Source organism: Lemur catta, chromosome 6, assembly GCF_020740605.2.
Source record: "Lemur catta isolate mLemCat1 chromosome 6, mLemCat1.pri, whole genome shotgun sequence".
In the NCBI taxonomy this organism is placed as follows: domain Eukaryota; kingdom Metazoa; phylum Chordata; class Mammalia; order Primates; family Lemuridae; genus Lemur; species Lemur catta.
In genome coordinates, this window is record NC_059133.1 from 23,782,073 (window position 1) to 23,801,347 (window position 19,275).

Consider the following 19,275-nt stretch of genomic DNA (forward strand, 5'->3'; position numbering starts at 1 on the left):
TGATACTTAGTTTCAATTTGGAAAATGAGATAATATTATCCTCTGAGTTGTTTTGAGGCTCTAACAGGATAATAGATGCAAAAGCATTTGGAAAGTCAAGAAAGTTTATGCACATTAAGCAAATGTAATTCTATGATTGTGTTTGTGATAGGTTGTATTAGTTTCCTAGGGCTGCTGTTATAAATTATCACAGACTGGGTGGCTTAAAACAACAGAAATTTATTGTCTCATGTTTCTGGAGGATAGAAGTCCGAAACCAAGATGTCAGTAGGGCCATGCTCCCTCTGAGACCTGTAGGGGAGAATCTTTCCTCTCCCCTTCCGAGCTTCTTGTGGTTTGCTGGCAATTCCTGGTCTTGGCTTGTATTTGCAGCACTTTATTCTCTGCCTGCATATCGCATGGCGTCCCCCACTCATGTGTCTGTGTGTTTGTGTCTCTTCTTGTCAGGATACCATTCACATTGGATTGGGGGCACATCCTACTCAGAATGACCTCATTTTAACTTATCTACAAGGACCCTGTTTGCAGATAAGGTTCCATTCTAAAGTCCTGGGGGTTAGGACCTTTTGGTGGGGGGAAACAATTCACAAGTGCCATACTCCATGGACGTATAATGGGCGTGTCACTGATGTGTGTCTAGATGCCAATTACATTTTCTCATGAAAGTGCCAGATTCAGTAAGAGGAGAAAAGAATGGATATGTACCACTATGCCCTTGTCTTTAGTTTGTGAAGGAAAAGCAAACAGGAATTCAAAAAGTTACTCCTGTAAAGGTAAAAATGACACCGTGAAAGGAAAGAAAATTAACTCCTGTGTACCTGTGCTTGTCCATGTGCTTTGGGTACATGTTATTACACTTGATCTTTGAAAATATTCTATGATATACATCTGACATATGTACTGTTTTTGTTTCATGTGCAGGAAAGGAGTTATATATATATATACATACAGGTTAAATAACTTCCTCGGAATCACCTGAGTTGGGGTTTTAACCCAAATCCTCCTTTACTAATGACTTGGTACAACCACAGAAGCTGAATAACGTCCATGGAACATGTTGGGGTAGACTAACTAGCCATGTTCATCTCTACTGTTCCCTTTTCCAAGTTTTTAGTATTATATTTTTTGGTCTTTCTTTCAGTGCTTAAAAGCTTGTTTTTTTAAAAAAGTGAGGTGTATTCATTCTGCTTCTTTGTGGTTAGAATATTCATCCATTTCACCTTCCCTATATACTGACTTTCCTGTCTTTTTTCAACTCATCTTTGTAAAATTGCCCATATGCTATATATTCTCATGAAGAAAAGGATGAAAGTCTAAGAAAGCATTATTCTTTAGAGATTTATCATGGTGTCACCTCATCTTTGGAATAATTTTATAATAGATGTTTCTCAGACAAGTCTGGATATTATTAATAACATTTTTTTTGTTTTTCATTAGAACTCTTGAGTAGAAGAGGCCTTTTAATAATTCTGTTAAAAAGTAACTGATTAATTTTACTGAACATTACTTGTAATGAGCAAATATGAAAAGAGGAGAACACAGTTAAGAATTTACATAGCTGGACTATTATAAAGAGATTGGAACATAAAACGGGATTTCAGATCAAAGGTTCTATTTTGGAATTTGTTTGACTTATTTTATGGCCTTGACAAAATAATTTCATTTGTTTGTGGCTCATGTTTCAACTTCCACAGCAGTGTACTTTTAGAAGATGCCGTTATTTAACAGGCATTCTGCTTTGAAATGCAATGTAATTTAAGTGAAGATTTTCATTAACTGAAAAGTTGAGATGCCAAATATGGACTGTCTTGAGTGAGGCTTTACAGTGGGGTGTGTTTTTCCATCATTGTTTGACTTGGGTCAGAATCAGTCATTGTTCTTACAAATTGAAGATAATAATAGGTCTTTTAATTTTGTTTTTTTAGTTATCTTTAACTTCTGTCTACTTTGAAAAAGATTGTAATCCATTGACTTATTTTTTAATAGCTTTCTTAGTTTAAAAGGTAAAATGGACAGTAGAATACATTGACTCCTAGAATGTTAGCATTGGAAAAGATCTTAATCATCTAGTCCAACGCCACCTTACTCTTTTATGTGATGAAAGCTTTTAGTTCATTTGAGTTTGTATTGTCATGGTATGCAACACATATTCAAAAGCAATGTGCTCTGTTTCTGAGACAGTGGCAGCCACCCTTGTACACATTTACTTAGAAGGATACAGACTGAATAACATCATAGACTAGAGGGAATTCAGATATTTCAGCAAGTAAACATAATCCACTGGGTTAAGTCTTATAAATACTCCATGAACAAAAGTGTAATCTTATCCTTTGGGAGTGGCAGGGAGAGACTACTAAGGCAGCCTTCATTAAAGATAAAACCTTTGAGTGTCATCTTAGAGGATGGTTAGAATATGAGAGGCAGAAATCCTTGGGGAGAATGGTAGGTGACCAGGAAGGAAGTAAAGGCAGGAGAAAGAGGGAAGGACACATAAGTGCAGAGCATGCTTGGAGAGTTGCAAGGAGATCTAAGTTTGGCTGGAGTAGAGAGTACACAGTGTGAAGGAGTAGGAAAGAGACTAGTGATGGTGAATGGACACATTGTGGAGTAAAAGTGCCTTAGGTACTTGGCAAAGGAAAGTTTGGTCTTTGTTACCTATACATGATAGGGAGCTGCTAATGTGGTTCAGCCTGCGGGCTAGCCTGATTACCTTTGCATTTTAGAACTATTCTGTATTGCAATGGGGCAAATATTAAACCTAGAGCCAGGGAAACCTCTTAGGTTACTGTAATAGTGTAGGCAAGACATAAGGAGGCAATGTTGAAGGAGAGGAAAGGATCAATGAAGCTTTAAAGAAATATTCAGAAGGACAGATTGACAGGACTTGACTCAGTTGCCATGATAAAATGTGGCTGTGAGGCCAAGAAAATGGAGCCCAGATTTTAGGCATTGATGGGTTAGTATCTACAGTAGCTAATATGCAAGTACTTAATGGATTATTTAAAGAGTGATTTGAAAGTCATCAGATGCTTTATTCTTCTCAAAGGCCTTCCTGATTTACACTCCTCTGTCTGATTATGATCTTTTTCTCCCTTAAGATGTCAGCATGTTTCATAGTTGTCCTTATATATAGTTATTTGTATGTTTGGTTTTCCCCTTATTCACTTCTTGATGATTGTGTGCTATCTTATTTATCTTTAATTCTTTCTTCTAACATCCACTTTTATGCTCCATTTTAGACCTACAGAATCAGATCTTTTTATTATTTATTTGTTTGTTTATTTATTTAATTTTTGTGAAAGCGTCTTGCTCTGCCTCCCAAGTTAGTGTGTAGTGGCAGCATCATAGCTCATTGCAACCTCAAACTCCTGGGCTCAAGCGATCCTCCTGCCTCAGCCTCCTAGCTGGGATTACAGGCACACACCACACGCCCAGCTAATTTTTCCTTCCTTCTTTCTTTTTTTTTGGTTAGAGAAGGGGTCTTGCTCTTGCTCTGGCTGCTCTGGAACTCCTGGCCTCAAGCAATCCTCCTGTCTTGGCCTCCTAAAGCACTAGGATTACCGGCAGTGAGCTACCACACCCAGCCCAGAATTGGAATTTCTAAGACAGTACTGGAATGTGAAATTTAAGATCTGCTTGGTGATTCTAATGATCAGTAATGTTTTCAAACTTAGCTGTAGAGGGATGAATCAGCTGGCCGTAGAGTTGTTTCCTCTTATTAACTTCAAATTTTAAAATGATGGAGTGAAAATGGTACTGACTCCTTCCTCTTGGTAATGATAACAAGGAGGAGATGAAATAAATTTTCTGTCCTCATTGGTATTAGGAGACAGCAGAAAGTCTTGTCAGCCTAAAAGAAAAAAAAAAAAAACTGAGGCAAATTTAATGCAAGTATTAATAGTTTATTTGTGCCAAGTTTGAGGTCTGCAACCCCAGAGCATAGATTCAAGTTGCCCTGAATGTAGGTTCTGATTAGCATCAGTTACAAATGGATTTTTAAAGGAAAAGAAGAGGTGTTTCTTAGTTGTTTACTAATAATTGACGTTAACATAAGCTGTTGATTGGCTATACATTCTTTGTGTTACAAATTCCAGGAACTTGAAGATAATGGGTGAGGCAGGAGTCAGGAACAAATTTCTTTAAACAATTGCCCCTGGGTATGGGGCCACTTAGGGGACATGACTGAAGTCCCAAGTTCTTGTCTCTCTGGGTCTGATAAATTTTGCATACCTCACATAGCTCAGACTGTTCTGAGCTTTTGTTTTCTTTTCTTACCCCAATCACAGTGTATAAATAAGGGCTACCATGCTCACCAACTATATATAAAGGTTCCAGTTTCTCCACATCCTTACTGACACCTACTTTCTGATTTTTTCTGATAGCCATTCTATGGGTATGAAGTTGTATTTCATTGTGGTTTTAATTTGCATTTCCCTAATAACTAATTATGTTGAACAACTTTTTAGATACTTATTGGCCATCTTTTTATCTTATTTGGTGAAATGTCTATTCACATCTCTTTCTCATTTTTAACTGAGTTGTACTGACTTATCAGAGTTCATTATGTATTCTGGCCAGTAATCCTTTCTCAGGTGATGTGCAAATATTTTCTCTGGTCTATGGCTTATCTTTTTCTCTTAATGGTGTCTTTTGAAGTGTAAAAGTTTAATTTATGAAGTTCATTTTATCAATTTTTTTCTTTTATAGATTATGCTTTTGTTGTTGTATCTAAGAAGAACCTTTTGCCTAACAAAAGGTCACAAAGATTTTCTTCTATGTTTTCTTCCAGAAGTTTTATAGTTTTAGCATTTTTAGTTAATTTTTGTATATAGTTTCAAGCAGAATATAAACTCATCTTTTTGCTTGTGGTTGTCTAGTTGTTCCAGCGATTTTCAAACATTGGTTGAAGAAAACTAACCTTGGCCCTGTTAGGTTTTAGTCTGAAAATGTTAGTTCTTAGTGCACTCGTGGCCAAAGAATGACCAGACACACCAAAGTAAGGTAAGCACGAAAATGAGGTTTATTGAGGAGAGAAAGATAGGATTATAGGGCAAGAGCAAGATACAGGTTTACAGAGCATGGTATATATGCCACAGATGACGACTGGGCCCATTGTCGCAGCAAAGGGAGAGTGGAAGGAAGGGAGCAAAAAAGGGACTTGGTTATGGTCTGCATTTGTTTTATAGTGCCCGGATTGGGACCTCCCTCGTGGTTCAGAGGTCACCATGGAACCACTTTGACTGGGCAGTTGGGAGCTGTATGACCTGAGTCTTACTGTGCATGCAGATCTCCCATGAGCCTCTCTGAAAGCCCATGTGCGGGGAGGGTGAATTGCAGCACATCCGCTTTCGTCCCTAGGAGACCCGGAATCCCTCGCTATCTACCTAACAGCCCCATTAAATGGCCTTGGCAACATTATCAAAACGCCACTAACCATTAATGTGAGGGTTTACTTCTGACTCTCAATTCTTTCCCACTGATCTACATGTCTTTCTTTATGCCATTACCCACCATTTTTTCCCCAAAGGTAATAATCTGAGTTTTAGAAAGGAAACACATCCTTCATGCTCACCAGCCCCAGTGCTACCACTGTGAATTACTGCCACCCTCTGTCTTAATGACTTGCCACACCATACTTGAGATTTGAGAGATTGTTTAAATGTGAGGATTTTAAAGTTGAAAGTTCAGCACTCTTTTTTACAGAAAAAGAATGTGTGACCCTCTGTGTTATTCTTCTAAAGAAAGTATATTCCCGTCATCTGTTATAATGGAAGCATGATATCTGACTAGTGATAGCGTATATGTATAATTATGGAGCAGCCCACACTATACAGTTCTCTCTATAACACAGGCCCTGGCAGAGCAGGGTCCTCAGAAGAAAAACAAAAAGGTACAGAGTAGAAACTTAGCAAAAGGATGGCTAGATGCCAAAAATAAATTACACCTACTTGAAATTTCTATATAGAGCTTAGACATTTTAGCCGTCTCTACTAAACAAATGCTTCCACATCTATGGTGTGCTTATGTTTCTTTAAAGCTATTGCTGAGATTCCTCTCCTGACCTTTAAGGGCCCTCACATTATTTGGAAATGGAGAGTACAGAGTCAAGACTTCAATTCTCTTAATGGTTTAAGTATGTTTTTCATTTTTAATGCATTTCTAATTTTAAATATATATACTGTATTTTATAAACATTAAACATTCCAGCTACAGATTATACAGAGAAACCTATTATAATAGAAAAGCATTGATTTGCTAAAATATTTTCAAACTAACAGTTATTCGTGTGTGTATATACACCTGTACCCGTACCCAGTCATGGTTGTTAATACATGACTGATACATGGTCTGCAAGATCAGACTGTACTTAAACCTGCTTCCTGAAGAATTTTAGCTATGTGTGGTTTAAAAGGTGAGTGAATGAAGTTGAGTTGAGCAAAACTTATGCGACCTGTTAGCCTCAGTCATTCAACAGCCTGTTTTAGAAAGAATTATAATGCAGATAGAGTCAAATTCATCCATCTAATTGTCCCTTTAGGGAGAGAGTTTGGGACGTAAGATAAAGTAGCAAGACAAATTTTCCTAAGTTGATCAGACTGATCTGTTATGCACTCTGAATTAGTAATTGATTGTTCTTTAAAGATTATTTTCATAAATAATTGGCTTCATAGGCTTATTTGAATATTTTTTGTATTTGTATAACAGTATTTATATTCTGACGGAAGGGTTAGGATTTCTCAGTACTGCATGTAAATTCTGTAGTAAAATATAAAAACATGGGAGAGACCAATATACACAAACTGCAAGATTGGTGATTACTTCTGGAGGAGGAGGAAGAGAGCTTTAATGTTATATTTAACAATTTTTTCATAAAAAGATACAAAGCAAATATTGCAGAATGTTTGTTAAACCTTAGCTGCGGAGTAGATATGTGGGTGTATGTTTAGCAGCTAATGTTTGTAAGGATATGACAAGATTACTAGCAGATATTGATGAGAGATTCACAGTGTAATACAGTAATTCTTAGGGCAGATATTGGGAAATCTGGGTTCTCTTCCCAGCTTTGCTGATAATCAATTTTGAATCTCAGCAAATCTCTATTTTAAGTGGGTATTCTTTGGTCCAGTTCCCACTTTATATATTCCCTGTGACTGATCTCATTCACTCTCTTGACCAATTATTTATGACCTAATGATTCTCAATATAGTAAAAAATGAATCCAAAAATTTCTCCCCATAGGTCTCTGATTTCTTGAGTATAGATGTGATAGGCATAAAAAAATCTAAGTTTTAACGTACATACTATAAAACCTTAAGGAAGCCTCTTCCAACTTATTAATACTTACTTGAACATCATCTATGCTTTAAGTAAGTAAATAAAAAGGTTTTAACATACGTGCAGAACATAAACAGGCATACTTCTTAAAAGTTATTAAAATGTAATGTTCAGAAGAGCTTCATTCATTGCTAAATTGCATCTATTTTAATACCTTGGTTCTGACACTGAAATTCTGGAAGCAGGTAAAAAATTTGTATTATAAAATAGTCCATTGATCTATCACAGTGATTCTGCTGTAAGCAGATCTGCTAAGATAATTCACGATTTCAATTTAAAAAGACCACGTTAGAGAGATTACCATTATTTTTTTCCTGTGGCATCTCATTAATGAATGACTGCTGGATTGTCATGGTCACTTTTATGGTTGTTGTGTCATTGCCTTGTCCAACTGTGCCCTGAACAGCAGAAAATGACTGTGCCCTGGTGTTGCCAGTGCTGGCTAGAATGCAAAGAGACCTTTCTAAAACCAAGAGCATTTTCCTTTCAATGGCAGCAGTCATAGTTTTCACCTTAGGTATAATAGCTAAACTTACTTGTTCTGTATTTACTTTTCCTTAAATTGCTTGTTCCTAAATTGCTTATTCTTTATTTACTCTCTTTTGCCCTTTACTGTGGAACTGTAATGTTCAGGTCTTTCACCGGAATATAGAAATGGAAAGAAACTCCCTCTTTTCTCTGATTCCCTGGAACCAAAGCCAGCTCCATCAGTATTTAATTGAAAACAACAAACTCACCTAAATACTAAGACCTCTTTTTGAGAAATTTTTATTTTCTTTTCCAAACATGCACATTTTTTAGCCCTGCTAGGGCATTTAATTTGCACACAAAGCAGTCCATAAGTAAAAGAATTTCAGCTCTTTACGGTAAAACAAGAGGGATTTTAAGGAAATATAGTGAGCCTGTGGCTGTAGTGTTGACTTGTATTTGGTATAAACTGAAGAAGAGCCCTGTTGAGACTAGTTAAAATGGCTTACTCAGGGTGAAGTTCTCCTGAATATTCCTATTGGATATTCACTAAGAAGTCTTAAATTACTTATGTGCACCCAAAGGACTCACCTTCAGTGCTATCTGTAGGGGTTATTTCCCCTGCAGACTTTTCTGTTTGTGACTCTTTGGTTTTCAACCACTGATGGCCGTGCTCCACAAAGGCCCTGTGGCTACTCAGGGCCCTCCATCAATCCAGCTAATGTCAGTGAGGATTGGTACCTATGCTCCTGTATTATGGTTTATCCCTCACCTAATTCTCCACGTTTGCCATTTGAGACATTATATAGTATGAATTTTGTGCTAATAAGAAACTTATAAGTATCAGAGTTAAAATTCATATCTAACTAGTTCCTATCTGATCTTCATTATCCTTTTTTGAGTTCATGTTTTTTTAATGTACTCTTATCCACAGGATGAAGATATTGGAATGAAAAGTAAAGTTTATCATATTGCCAAGGAGATCATGAGCTCAGAGAAAGTGTAGGTATCTAGTTTACTAATCAGAAGAATGCTTTTCCCCCCATTGGCTCATTTAAAACATTTTTTTCATTGCTGTTTTTTTACAGGTTTGTGGATGTGTTAAAACTTTTACATATTGTGAGTATCTGCTAATATTTTTTTGAAGTTTAAGACTATTCCCTTTTGTATTTTCCCCACCCCTAAAATTTTTCAGTATAACTTAAATGAATTATATGTATATGCTAATACATGGTTATGTTTTAAAATTCACACATATATCTAAATATACTATAGACATTTTCTAAAATGTATATATCTCATGTGTATGTAGGTAAAATGATTTCTGAAATATAGAGTGTTTATATCTCAAAGTCTTCAAACTTTCTATCTTCATAATAGTTTTTAAGATAGATAATATATCTTCTTGGACATCTGCAGATGATACCTGCTATTAGTAGAATTTTGGACTAGCAATGGATATTGTCATCATCATTGTTCAAAACTGTGTTTCTCCTATCTGAATAAGCTCCCAGAAACAGACACTTGAAATAGACATTTTTACAACTAACTTTTTAAAGTTCTATTTTCAATTTTTATAATTGTCAACTTGAACAGACTTGTTGGGAAAAAATTATGATATGTATCTGACCACATATTCATTTTTCTCATGCACTCCTTTGTGCTTGCAAGTTTTTACAAGTTTCACTGCACATTGGCAGTTAGCATGCTTTTAGTGTTACTTTATTCCAATTATATTTAGGTAAGAGATTAAGACCTAAAAAAAGAGAGGTAAAAAAAAAAGAAAGGGGTAGAAGAAAAAATTTAAAAAGAAATTGAACTGAAAATTTACTTGTGTGGTATAATTATTAACATCATAAATTAAGCTTAATTGTCAAGAAATGGAGGGTTCACAAAAATATACACCCATTTATGTCCCTGCAAAGATTATCATTTTCAGTTTTTCTTTTAATAGATACATATGAACATGAAAAGTGGGTTACGCTTATGGGTGACTCTCATTCACCATATGCTTCCCTTGTGCTCTATACTTAATCCAGTGGAAACATGGAGGCCTAATTCCTATGTGAAAAATCTCTAGCTTTGGAAACATTTTCTAAAAAATTTTGTAACATTGCTAATTCATTTTGAGAAAATATTTCCCTGTGAATAATTTCTCACATTAACTCTTGACCATATTGGTAAGTTCTCTTTTGTAATTAATTTTTTAAAAATGATAGGACAATAGTTCATCATTCAAATCTGTAGAGTTTCAAGCATATTGTCTTTTTTTTGGTTCCCCTCCCCCATGCATATTGTTTTTTTATATAGATGATATTATGTTTGTTAAATAAGTGACTTTTCAGAATCAACTCCCTGTACATTAGCTGCTTTTCCTTGAATATCCCCACCACATCTTAGACATGTAACATAGCCTAATTACATATGATATAATAGGGTTTTTTCATTATATTATTTCTCTCATGGGCGATGGGTTGAGCAAACATCTCTATAAATGTATTTTATAAAGGTCCAAATAGTATAAATTTTAAAAAATAGTTTGGAAGGAAATGATCAGAGACTTTGGGGTCTTTTGGACAAAGATGGGCTGGCTAAATACTGCTAGTAATGAAGCACCTTTGCTGAACTAATTTCTTTAGGTTGAGACATAGCTTCCTTTGAAAATTTGAGAGAGACTCAACAAACTCCATAGAGCTAGAGGCAAGGCTACTGAGACATACGGGTGTATGTTATTACTGAATAGAGTATATCTTTTATTTTTTAATGCATTATAAAAAGGAATAGAAGGCTTCCCCAGTTCTCATGTTTTTCCCATTTTAAATCACTTCATCATGTTTTACTGAATATACCCTGTCAAAATTTTGAGTCTTGTGAACCGTTTAATTATCATTTCTTCTTTGGTTGTCAAGAGTCCTCCTCTAAATTCCATTGACTTGGCTATTAAACCTTCACTTTTGAGCAACTTCATTCATGAGAGGCCTGTGCTTCACTGAATGAAGTTCATTGTGCAGAGCACCTCTGATTTGCTGCTAAGGTGTTTTTCCCACCTTGGTTTGGTATTTCCTTCTCTTTATATGCCTCTGTTTCAAAGCTCTTTTTCCAAGCTTCCATGGACTTGTGGATCTTAAGTGATGTTCATCTGATCATTTAAGTTAACCAGATCTTCTTTAACTAAATAAATGGCCTTCTGTTGAGTACCCTCTGTGTGCCTTACAGCATTCTATGTTTCATAAATTATTTATTTTAATCCTTATAACAAGTGTATAAAATAGATATTATTATTATTTTTTAAAATGAGGAAAGTAAGCTAACTATTAAAAGTAACTCACTACTAAATGGCAAAGCTGGGCTTTGAAGTCTGATCTGTCTGAGTCCTTGCGCTTAGTGATTGTTTAGAAATTGCTTAAAAATTGTTACTTGAAATCTCTACCATGCTGAATAGGGTATAATGTATCTGTAGGTATATTCACTTGCTTTTAGAATTCTTTCGGTTGCCTTGGAAACCAGAGAAATTCTTATTTTTCATCTTCTAAAGATGAAAATGAAGTTAGATCTTAGTCACTTGGGATATATTATGATAATTACTTGATATTGTTATTAAAGGGGGTTGGAAACTTGAGATAAAAGGATTAATTTCAGGCATGTTTTATCCAGTTTTGCATTGACAGTTATGCACCGTATCACCCACCAGGTCTGTGTAATAGAGACAGGAATAATTTCATTGGGAAAATACTTTCATTTTAGAAACAAAGTCAAATTGTTAATGTGGGGACTTCCCTCCCCCTACTTTTACTTCATAGTTTCACACTCATTTCTGCATATTTATCATAGCTCTTTGACCTCAACAGCTGCTTTGCTTTTGCTTAATATGAACTGATTCTCGGTGTACTTCATGAGGACAGGGAGTCTTACAGAGCTCCCTGTCTCTCCACATGTCCATCTGGTCTCTGTAGTTCACTTTATCATGATATTGGTTAACTAATGTGCTGAGGTTAGGAAGCCCAGTTAGGACAGCTGGTAATTAAGTCACATACTCCTCTTTGGCACCTAAAGCCTGACCCTGAACAAGGCCATCTGTTCTGTGCTTCATTGCCACAGAGGTTTCATACTTGGCTTTATTTGCATTGATTCTTGCTTAGGTCTTCACCAAGTGATCAGAGCTAGCAAAGCTAGTATGTTAATACTGCAAAGGAATTAAAGATCAGTTTAAAGTTAATCTGGTCTTTATTTGTAAATTTGGGTGCAATTATTAAGAATAATATTATAATAAGCTTTACAGTTCAGAGCCCCATTTCTATCTTTAAAAATTCTAAGTTGAACAAGCATTTAGGTTATTTTGATTAGAAACTAGAGTGTGGGTGGTTCAGTTTTACATACAGAATCTCAGGTGGATTTTATGTATAAGGACTGAAGTATAGATACTGTACTTGATATTAATAAACTGTGTAGCTTGCCTAACATTTTGCCTCCCACCCCGGCCCCTCTTAATATAATTACCCAGCTTTTCCAGTGTGAAAAAGTAAACTCTGGATCTAATTTTTGAAGTGCTAGTTCTGCTGTCTTGCATCCTCACTGATTTAGTCAAGGATGTGTTGGTGAATTTAGATTCTTCTGCCCCAAAATAGCTTTGCCTCTGGCTCTTTAGTGTCATCACACTTTCCCAAATTATCCTGGTTGTTAACTTTGAGAAAAATAACCAGACATATGTTGTAATAATCCTGTTTTTATTTTTTTTTAAAAAAGATGTTACCTCTTGCCAATGGCATCAATTTTGGCAATGGTTGAGGCTCATGAAGAGCTGAGAAGTTAAAGATTTTGTGTGTAGTTCCTGTGTGAATTAGTTACATCTGGCACTGGGGCCAAACACATTGCTGTCACCCGGTGGTGGCCCAAGAGGAAAGGGAATGAGTTTGGGGCCAGGGCTACTGCATGTGGTTGTGGAGGCCATAATAGCGAGTAGAGGGAGCCCTTGGTGTGAGTTGCGTTGGCCTAGAGTAGAGGGTTCCCTTTTCTGTTTTCAAAAGGGCACTCTGAAAACCAGTGATGGCCCTGGTAGTGTTAAAGAAATAATTATTCAGTGACACTATTAATTGAGCAAATGGGCTCACTGCTTGATGCACACAGAAGCCAATGCTACAGCACTGGCTTTTGAGAAAAGAAAGGCTTTATTGCAAGACTGGCCAGCAAGGAGACAGAGGTGGGCTCAAATCTGTCTCTCTGATTTGGGCTCTAGGCCAAGTTTATGAGCTTGGAGAGCAAGGGAAGGGATTGGGTTGGGTTGGTAGGGTCTGATTGGATGGAGGGCTTCAAATTTGACTATTATAGTAAGGTATATTAAGGATCTTCCCAGCCAGTGGACCCCTTGCTTCTGAGAGTTCCAGTGATCATGTTCCGTTCATGTGCTGGTCATGTCCCGATCTTCTTGGTTTCAAGGGGAAGAATTGTCAGTTCTAGGTGCTGTTAGAAGTCAAAGCTTTTTCTGTTGCACATACCTGTGCTACATTGACTTGTAGTTTTTGGCTATGCTATGCCTACAAGGTAACTTGACATTTTGTTACCAGCAGAGTAGGCCCAGTTTGGGCTGGTTGCATGGTTCCTACACTTGTTAAAGCACAGTAAGGCAGACTTTATTCAGGACTGTTTCCATAGGCATAGGGACCACTGCAATGGGTTTTTGCAGTGAGGAAGGGAGATTGGGCACACCTTCAAATGCAGCATGGGCAAGTGGGAATTTATACCCCAGGAGCAAAGTGGGAGTCAGTGGAAAATTACTAAGAGAGTACATCAGGGATAAGGAGGATTCTGCCTAAACCAACTTAACAGGATTCTTGCTGAAGACAGGTCAGGGCCATCAGACATCACCTGGGGGATGGTGGATGATGAGGAACCCGAACAGATATCAAGGATGGGGGGGCGGTTCTTACTAAAATGGGATTTTATAAGAAAGTGCACAGATGGGCATAAGAGAAGTTTCAGGAACCTGACTAGTTCAGTCAAACAAAGAATCTTGTCAAGTGCTTGCTTAGAATATATAACGTTCTAGCCTGAGCAAGAGGGAGACCCCATCTCCACAAAAAATAGAAAAATTAGCTGGGCATGGTGGTACGCACCTGTAGTCCCAGCTAGCTACTTGGGAGGCTGAGTCAGGAGGATCACTTGAGCCCAGGAGTCTGAGGTTCTCTAAATTTCTATAGTCTTTATTAAATGTTCTTTTTCTATTTTAATTATTAAATTTCTACTTTTTTCTGACATACTGCTTGTAATTTAAAAGAAGACAGCTGGTCACGGTGGCTCATGCCTATAATCCTAGCACTTTGGGAGGCCAAGTCAAGAGGATCAATTGAGGCCAGCAATTTGAAACCAGCCTGTGCAACATAGCAAGACCCCATCTGTACCAAAAAAAAAAAAAATTAGCCAAATGTGGTGGCATGTGCCTGTGGTCCCAGCTACTTGGGAGGTTAAGGCAGGAGGATCCCTTAAGCCCAGGAGTTTGAGGTTGCAGTGAGTTATGATTGCGCCACTACACTCCAGACAGAGTGAGACCCTCTCAAAAAAAAAGAAAGAAAAGAAAAGACATCATGGGCCATCAGTTCATTCAGAGCTAGCTACAAACATCCAGTAGTACTAGAAAAATTAAGTTTTGCCTGGTACGTGACAAGGAAGGGCCTCTATTTAGAGGTGGCCATCTCACTGGTCAGCCCAGTTTGGATTCGTCTGGTCTCTGTTAAATGTCTCTTAAATAAACAAATTTCCTTCTTGGCAATGGTGGCAGACATATGGAATGCAGAATCTGGCAAAAGCTGTGTCAAACTGGGTCCTTAAGTTATTTAGCAGCTAACATCTACTGTCACTATCATGGTTGAGAAAATACCTTCCAACTGGAAAACAAAAGTTATCCTGGGCCACAGGACAAATATAGCTATCACTTATTTTACCAGAAGAAAGGGTGGTGCATATTGCTTTTCAGAGCAAGAAACTCTTGCATCCAAATTAATCACTACACTGGTAAAAAAAAAACAAATAAACAAAAAATACCATAGAGGATGTTGAACTGTTGTGCTTTAAATGCATTTGCAGTTGAGGAAGTTATTCCTGATACCTAAATGTATTCTATAGTTCTTCCCCACAGCAGACAATCTAATGACTTTCAAAAGTGTTAGTAGCTCTATTTTCTCTTACTAAATATGAGTGCCGATTGAAGCAAGCCATTGCTTCAATGGAATGTGGCCAATATCCATTTGAATTCTGGAGATGCTTTCTGGATTGGAGCTTGTGCAAGTTAAATATTCTTATACTAATTGGTTATACAAGTTAGTTCTTTAGTTACTAGTGTGAGTAGTTGATTCTCTCCAGCTAATGTGACTATTGGATCAATAAAGTTAGTCCTAGGTTCTGAGTTCTAAGTAAAGGAGTTTTTAGCATTAGTTAAGCATGGAGAATTTGACTTACCTAAACTAGCCATACTTTAGAAAAGGAACCCTTTCTTGTACATTTGAGTTATATATGAATTTTTTTTTGTCCAGGAGCAGTATAAGAAATGCTCATGGCTAATATAAGTATGTTGGGGGTACGTGTTGATGAGCTTAGGGGAGGAAATAATCTTTTTTGTTTATTTGATTTGCCCAGTGAATCCCTGAAGGGAAAGCACTTGGAAATAAAGGTCAAGGAAGATAAGGCCTATTAGGGAGCATTTTACCCAACCTTTGCTTTAGGATTTTAATTAATTAAAACTGCTATTTCTGAGAAGTAACAAATCTTTGTTTTTGAATCCTTAAGCCTGTATTTTACTTATATCTTGAGGCCCACCCTCAGGGGACAAAGAAATCTAGGCAAATAGTCATCTCCTGCCCCACCCTTTCTAAGTCCCCTGGAGTGATAGGGTGTGGTAGTGTTGACCTATATTAAAACATGGTACAAATAGGCTAGGAACAGTAGATGAAAAATAATATATGAAAAGCAAGTTTTTTATTTGTCAAAAGTATATAAACCCTGAAGAATTTATTGGGAGGTTGGCTAAAAGGAGGGGAGAATTTAAGGTCCAGAGTTAAAACATTTTGTTGATCCTGTGTGCCAAATGCATTGCCAAAAGCTTTATGTGTAATATCTAATTAAAGACTCATAACCGTTATACTCATTTGACAGATGAGGAAAATGAGGCTGGCCCAAGGAAGCACAGTCAATCAGCAAGGGCTAGGATCCAGGTTTCTGATGATGGGGACTGTGCCTCCCCTGATATGCTCTGCCACTGATAGAATTGTTCCAGTTGTTGATCACCAAATGTGGACAGGGAATGGAACTATTAAATCCAGAATAAAATTAGTTGAAATCTCCTAGGGACTTTTTTTTTTTTTTTTTGAGACAGAGTCTCACCTTGTTGCCCGGGCTAGAGTGAGTGCCGCGATGTCAGCCCAGCTCACAGCAACCTCAAACTCCTGGGCTTCAGCGATCCTACTGCCTCAGCCTCCCGAGTAGCTGGGACTACAGGCATGCGCCACCATGCCTGGCTAGTTTTTTCTATATATATATTTTTAGCTGTCCAGATAATTGATTTCTATTTTTAGTAGAGACGGGGTCTCGCTCAGGCTGGTCTCGAACTCCTGACCTCGAGCGATCCACTCGCCTTGGCCTCCCAGAGGGCTAGGATTACAGGCGTGAGCCACCGCGCCCGGCCTCTCCTAGGGACTTTTAAAATAAATGGATTGTGTTCACACAGTGATACTGGAATAATTTTAAAGACTAGAAATTGCAGTATAATTTCCAGACACTCTCTTAGTATAATTGCTGAGTTTGAAGATCAAACTTAAAAGGTTTAAGAGACATATCATACAGTCTATTATAAAATTCAATATCCACCCCAACCACTGTGTGATAGGCTTTTTTGTCAAGTTGCATGTGTGTGTATATTGTTTTTCTTGCTCTGGACTTGTAACAGGACTTCCGGGATGCTGTAGCCCATGCTTCCAGGCAACTTGGGAAACCAGTGATTGAGGACCGGATTCTAAGTCAGATCCTGTACTACTTGCCTCAGCTGTATGAGCTCAATCGGGATCTCCTGAAGGAACTGGAGGAAAGAATGTTGAACTGGTAAAAATGGACTGAGTTTTGGACTTCATTAGAGTTTCCAATTTTAGATGAAGCCATATGGGCCCCATGTGTGACAGAGAGGTGTTGTTCCTTACATTGAGTTGTTTCAATATATTGATTTTTTTTTTCAGTTACCTATGTATTAATTATCCTAGATGGCTAAAAGATCACAACCTTGGCACAACAAAACTCAATACTACAATTTTTTTTTTGAAATAGTAACTGCAACCTCAAACTCTGGGCTCAAGCAATCCTCTTGCCTCAGCCTCCTGAGTAGCTGGGACTACAGGTGTGTGCCAACATGCCTGGCTAGTTTTTCTATTTTTAGTAGAAATGGGCTCTCGCTCTTGATCAGGCTGCTCTTGAATTTTTGAGCTCAGTCGATCCTCCCACCTCAGCCTCCTGAGTAGCTGGGACTACAGGTATAGTCCGCCATGCCCGGCTAATTTTTCTTTTAATTTTTTGTAGAGACAAGGTCTCTAGGGCCGGGCAGGGTGGCTCACGCCTGTAATCCTAGCACTCTGGGAGGCCAAGGCAGGTGGCTCACTCAAGGTCAGGAGTTCAGTACCAGCCTGAGCAAGAGTGAGACCCCATCTCTAATAAATAGAAAGAAATTATTGGGCCAACTAAAAATATATAGAAAAAATTAGCCAGGCATGGTGGCGCATGCCTGTAGTCCCAGCTACTTGGGAGGCTGAGGCAGGAGGATTGTTTGAGCCCAGGAGTTTGAGATTGCTGTGAGCTAGGCTGACTCCACAGCACTCTAGCCTGGGTAACAGAGTGAGACTCTGTCTCAAAAAAAAAAAAAAAAAGGTCTCTAAAACCATAATTTTTAAAATTCTTTGTTAAGAACTGCCTCATAAGCAAGAAGGGTCCAGATTCAGCCAATTTAAATTTCTATAGGTGACCTTTGGTAATTAGAATTTTGCATTTGAAGGAGGATAGTTGACATATTCACATTGGGAAAGTTTTTAAATGTATTATCTGTCTTCTGGAAGCTGCAGGTCATGAAACTCCCTTTGCATTTTTGAAAAGAGGCCACTCATTGAGATCACAGGATGACTGTTTTGGAAAGGCAAATTTACGTAGGTATGACATCATTGTAGACACCGTAGATTTCAGAATGGGAAGAGAATCCCAAAAGGTTAGTACTGGAAGCTACTTTAATTGGGCTGAAGAAAAACAGTAAGCAGAAGCTTTGGTGACTTCCATGGAAATATGTAGAAGGAATGGTCTGGAAGGATTGAATTTATTATTGAAGTCCATGGGGCACAAAAAATGATTAGAATATGAAATTAGTATCGCCTACTTTCATGTGCAAAATTTCCCTCTAAGCTTTCCTTATATATAAACCAGAAAAATATCTCTGCCTGCTTTGGAAATATCATCTTGCCTCTGCATGTTGGGAAGATAAGGTAGATAAGCAATTAATACTTAGCTGTCATCTAAGGATAAAATAATGGACTGAAGAATGACTAAAGGTAGTAAAAAAAAAAAAGCATGCTAGAGATAAAATGTAATTACAAAAAATATTATTGTATATGCTTTGCCATTTTCCTCTTACAAAAAGTATTGTAGGAAAAAATGTTTTAAAAAACAAAAAGTATTATTTTAAAAATTAAGCTGAGCCAGGCATGGTGGCACTTGCCTGTTGTCCCGGCTATTAATACTTGGGAGGCTGAGGTGTGAGGATCTCTTGAGCGCAGGAGTTTGAGGCTACAGTGAGTTATGATCTTAACCAGTATGGGTGACAAAGCAAGACCCTAGCTCTAAAAAATAAATTAATTAAAATCTAAAAAATTTTAAAGATAATTTACAAAAATCTGGAGAGACTGCCAGAAGCAGAGAGGAGTAAACACATTTCCCCACTCAGGGACCTTCTGACTCACTGGAATTCCAGCAGTGCAGAGTGAGTGCCTGCTCCCTGCTGGCCCTAGGCTAGGCCCTGGGGCTGCAAGAAAAGCTCAAATAAAAATGGAGAAGATCTGAGCTGTGATTTTCAGCACTTAAGGAAAAGCCCTGTTGTCGTATCACAACGGGATTTCGGTCTAGGTCTATTTGCTCGTGACACAAAGATCCAACTATGGAGACAACCAGGTTTGCCAAGAAGAAAGGAATTTTTAATAGGACAGACAGAGGTCTTAGAAGCTGCCTTAAATCCTTGTCTCTGACTAATGGAGATCATGGGCTTTTAAGGTGGGGCCATGTGCCTTGGAGCAGGTTGAGGGGGATGGTGAGTCCTAATGTCAGGAAATCATCCATCATTTCTGGGAAACAACTCAAAAGGTCGAGTAGTTAATATTACAGCCAGGCACAGGAGTGGTGGCTCAGGCCTGTAATCCTAGCACTCTGGGAGGCCAAGGCAAGAGGATTGTTTGAGCTCAGGAG

General features: G+C 37.7%; 1 protein-coding gene across 3 annotated transcripts in view; it reads left to right on the plus strand.

Moving 5' to 3' along the window:
• FGD6 (FYVE, RhoGEF and PH domain containing 6) overlaps positions 1–19,275 on the plus strand; it is a 104,640-nt gene that overhangs the window by 43,711 nt on the left and 41,654 nt on the right. For all 3 annotated transcript variants that reach the window (XM_045553216.1, XM_045553217.1, XM_045553218.1), the window contains exons 4-6: positions 8,738–8,805; positions 8,892–8,922; positions 16,736–16,887. In XM_045553216.1, coding sequence (XP_045409172.1) covers positions 8,738–8,805; positions 8,892–8,922; positions 16,736–16,887 — 251 coding nt within the window. The remainder of the gene's footprint in view (positions 1–8,737; positions 8,806–8,891; positions 8,923–16,735; positions 16,888–19,275) is intronic.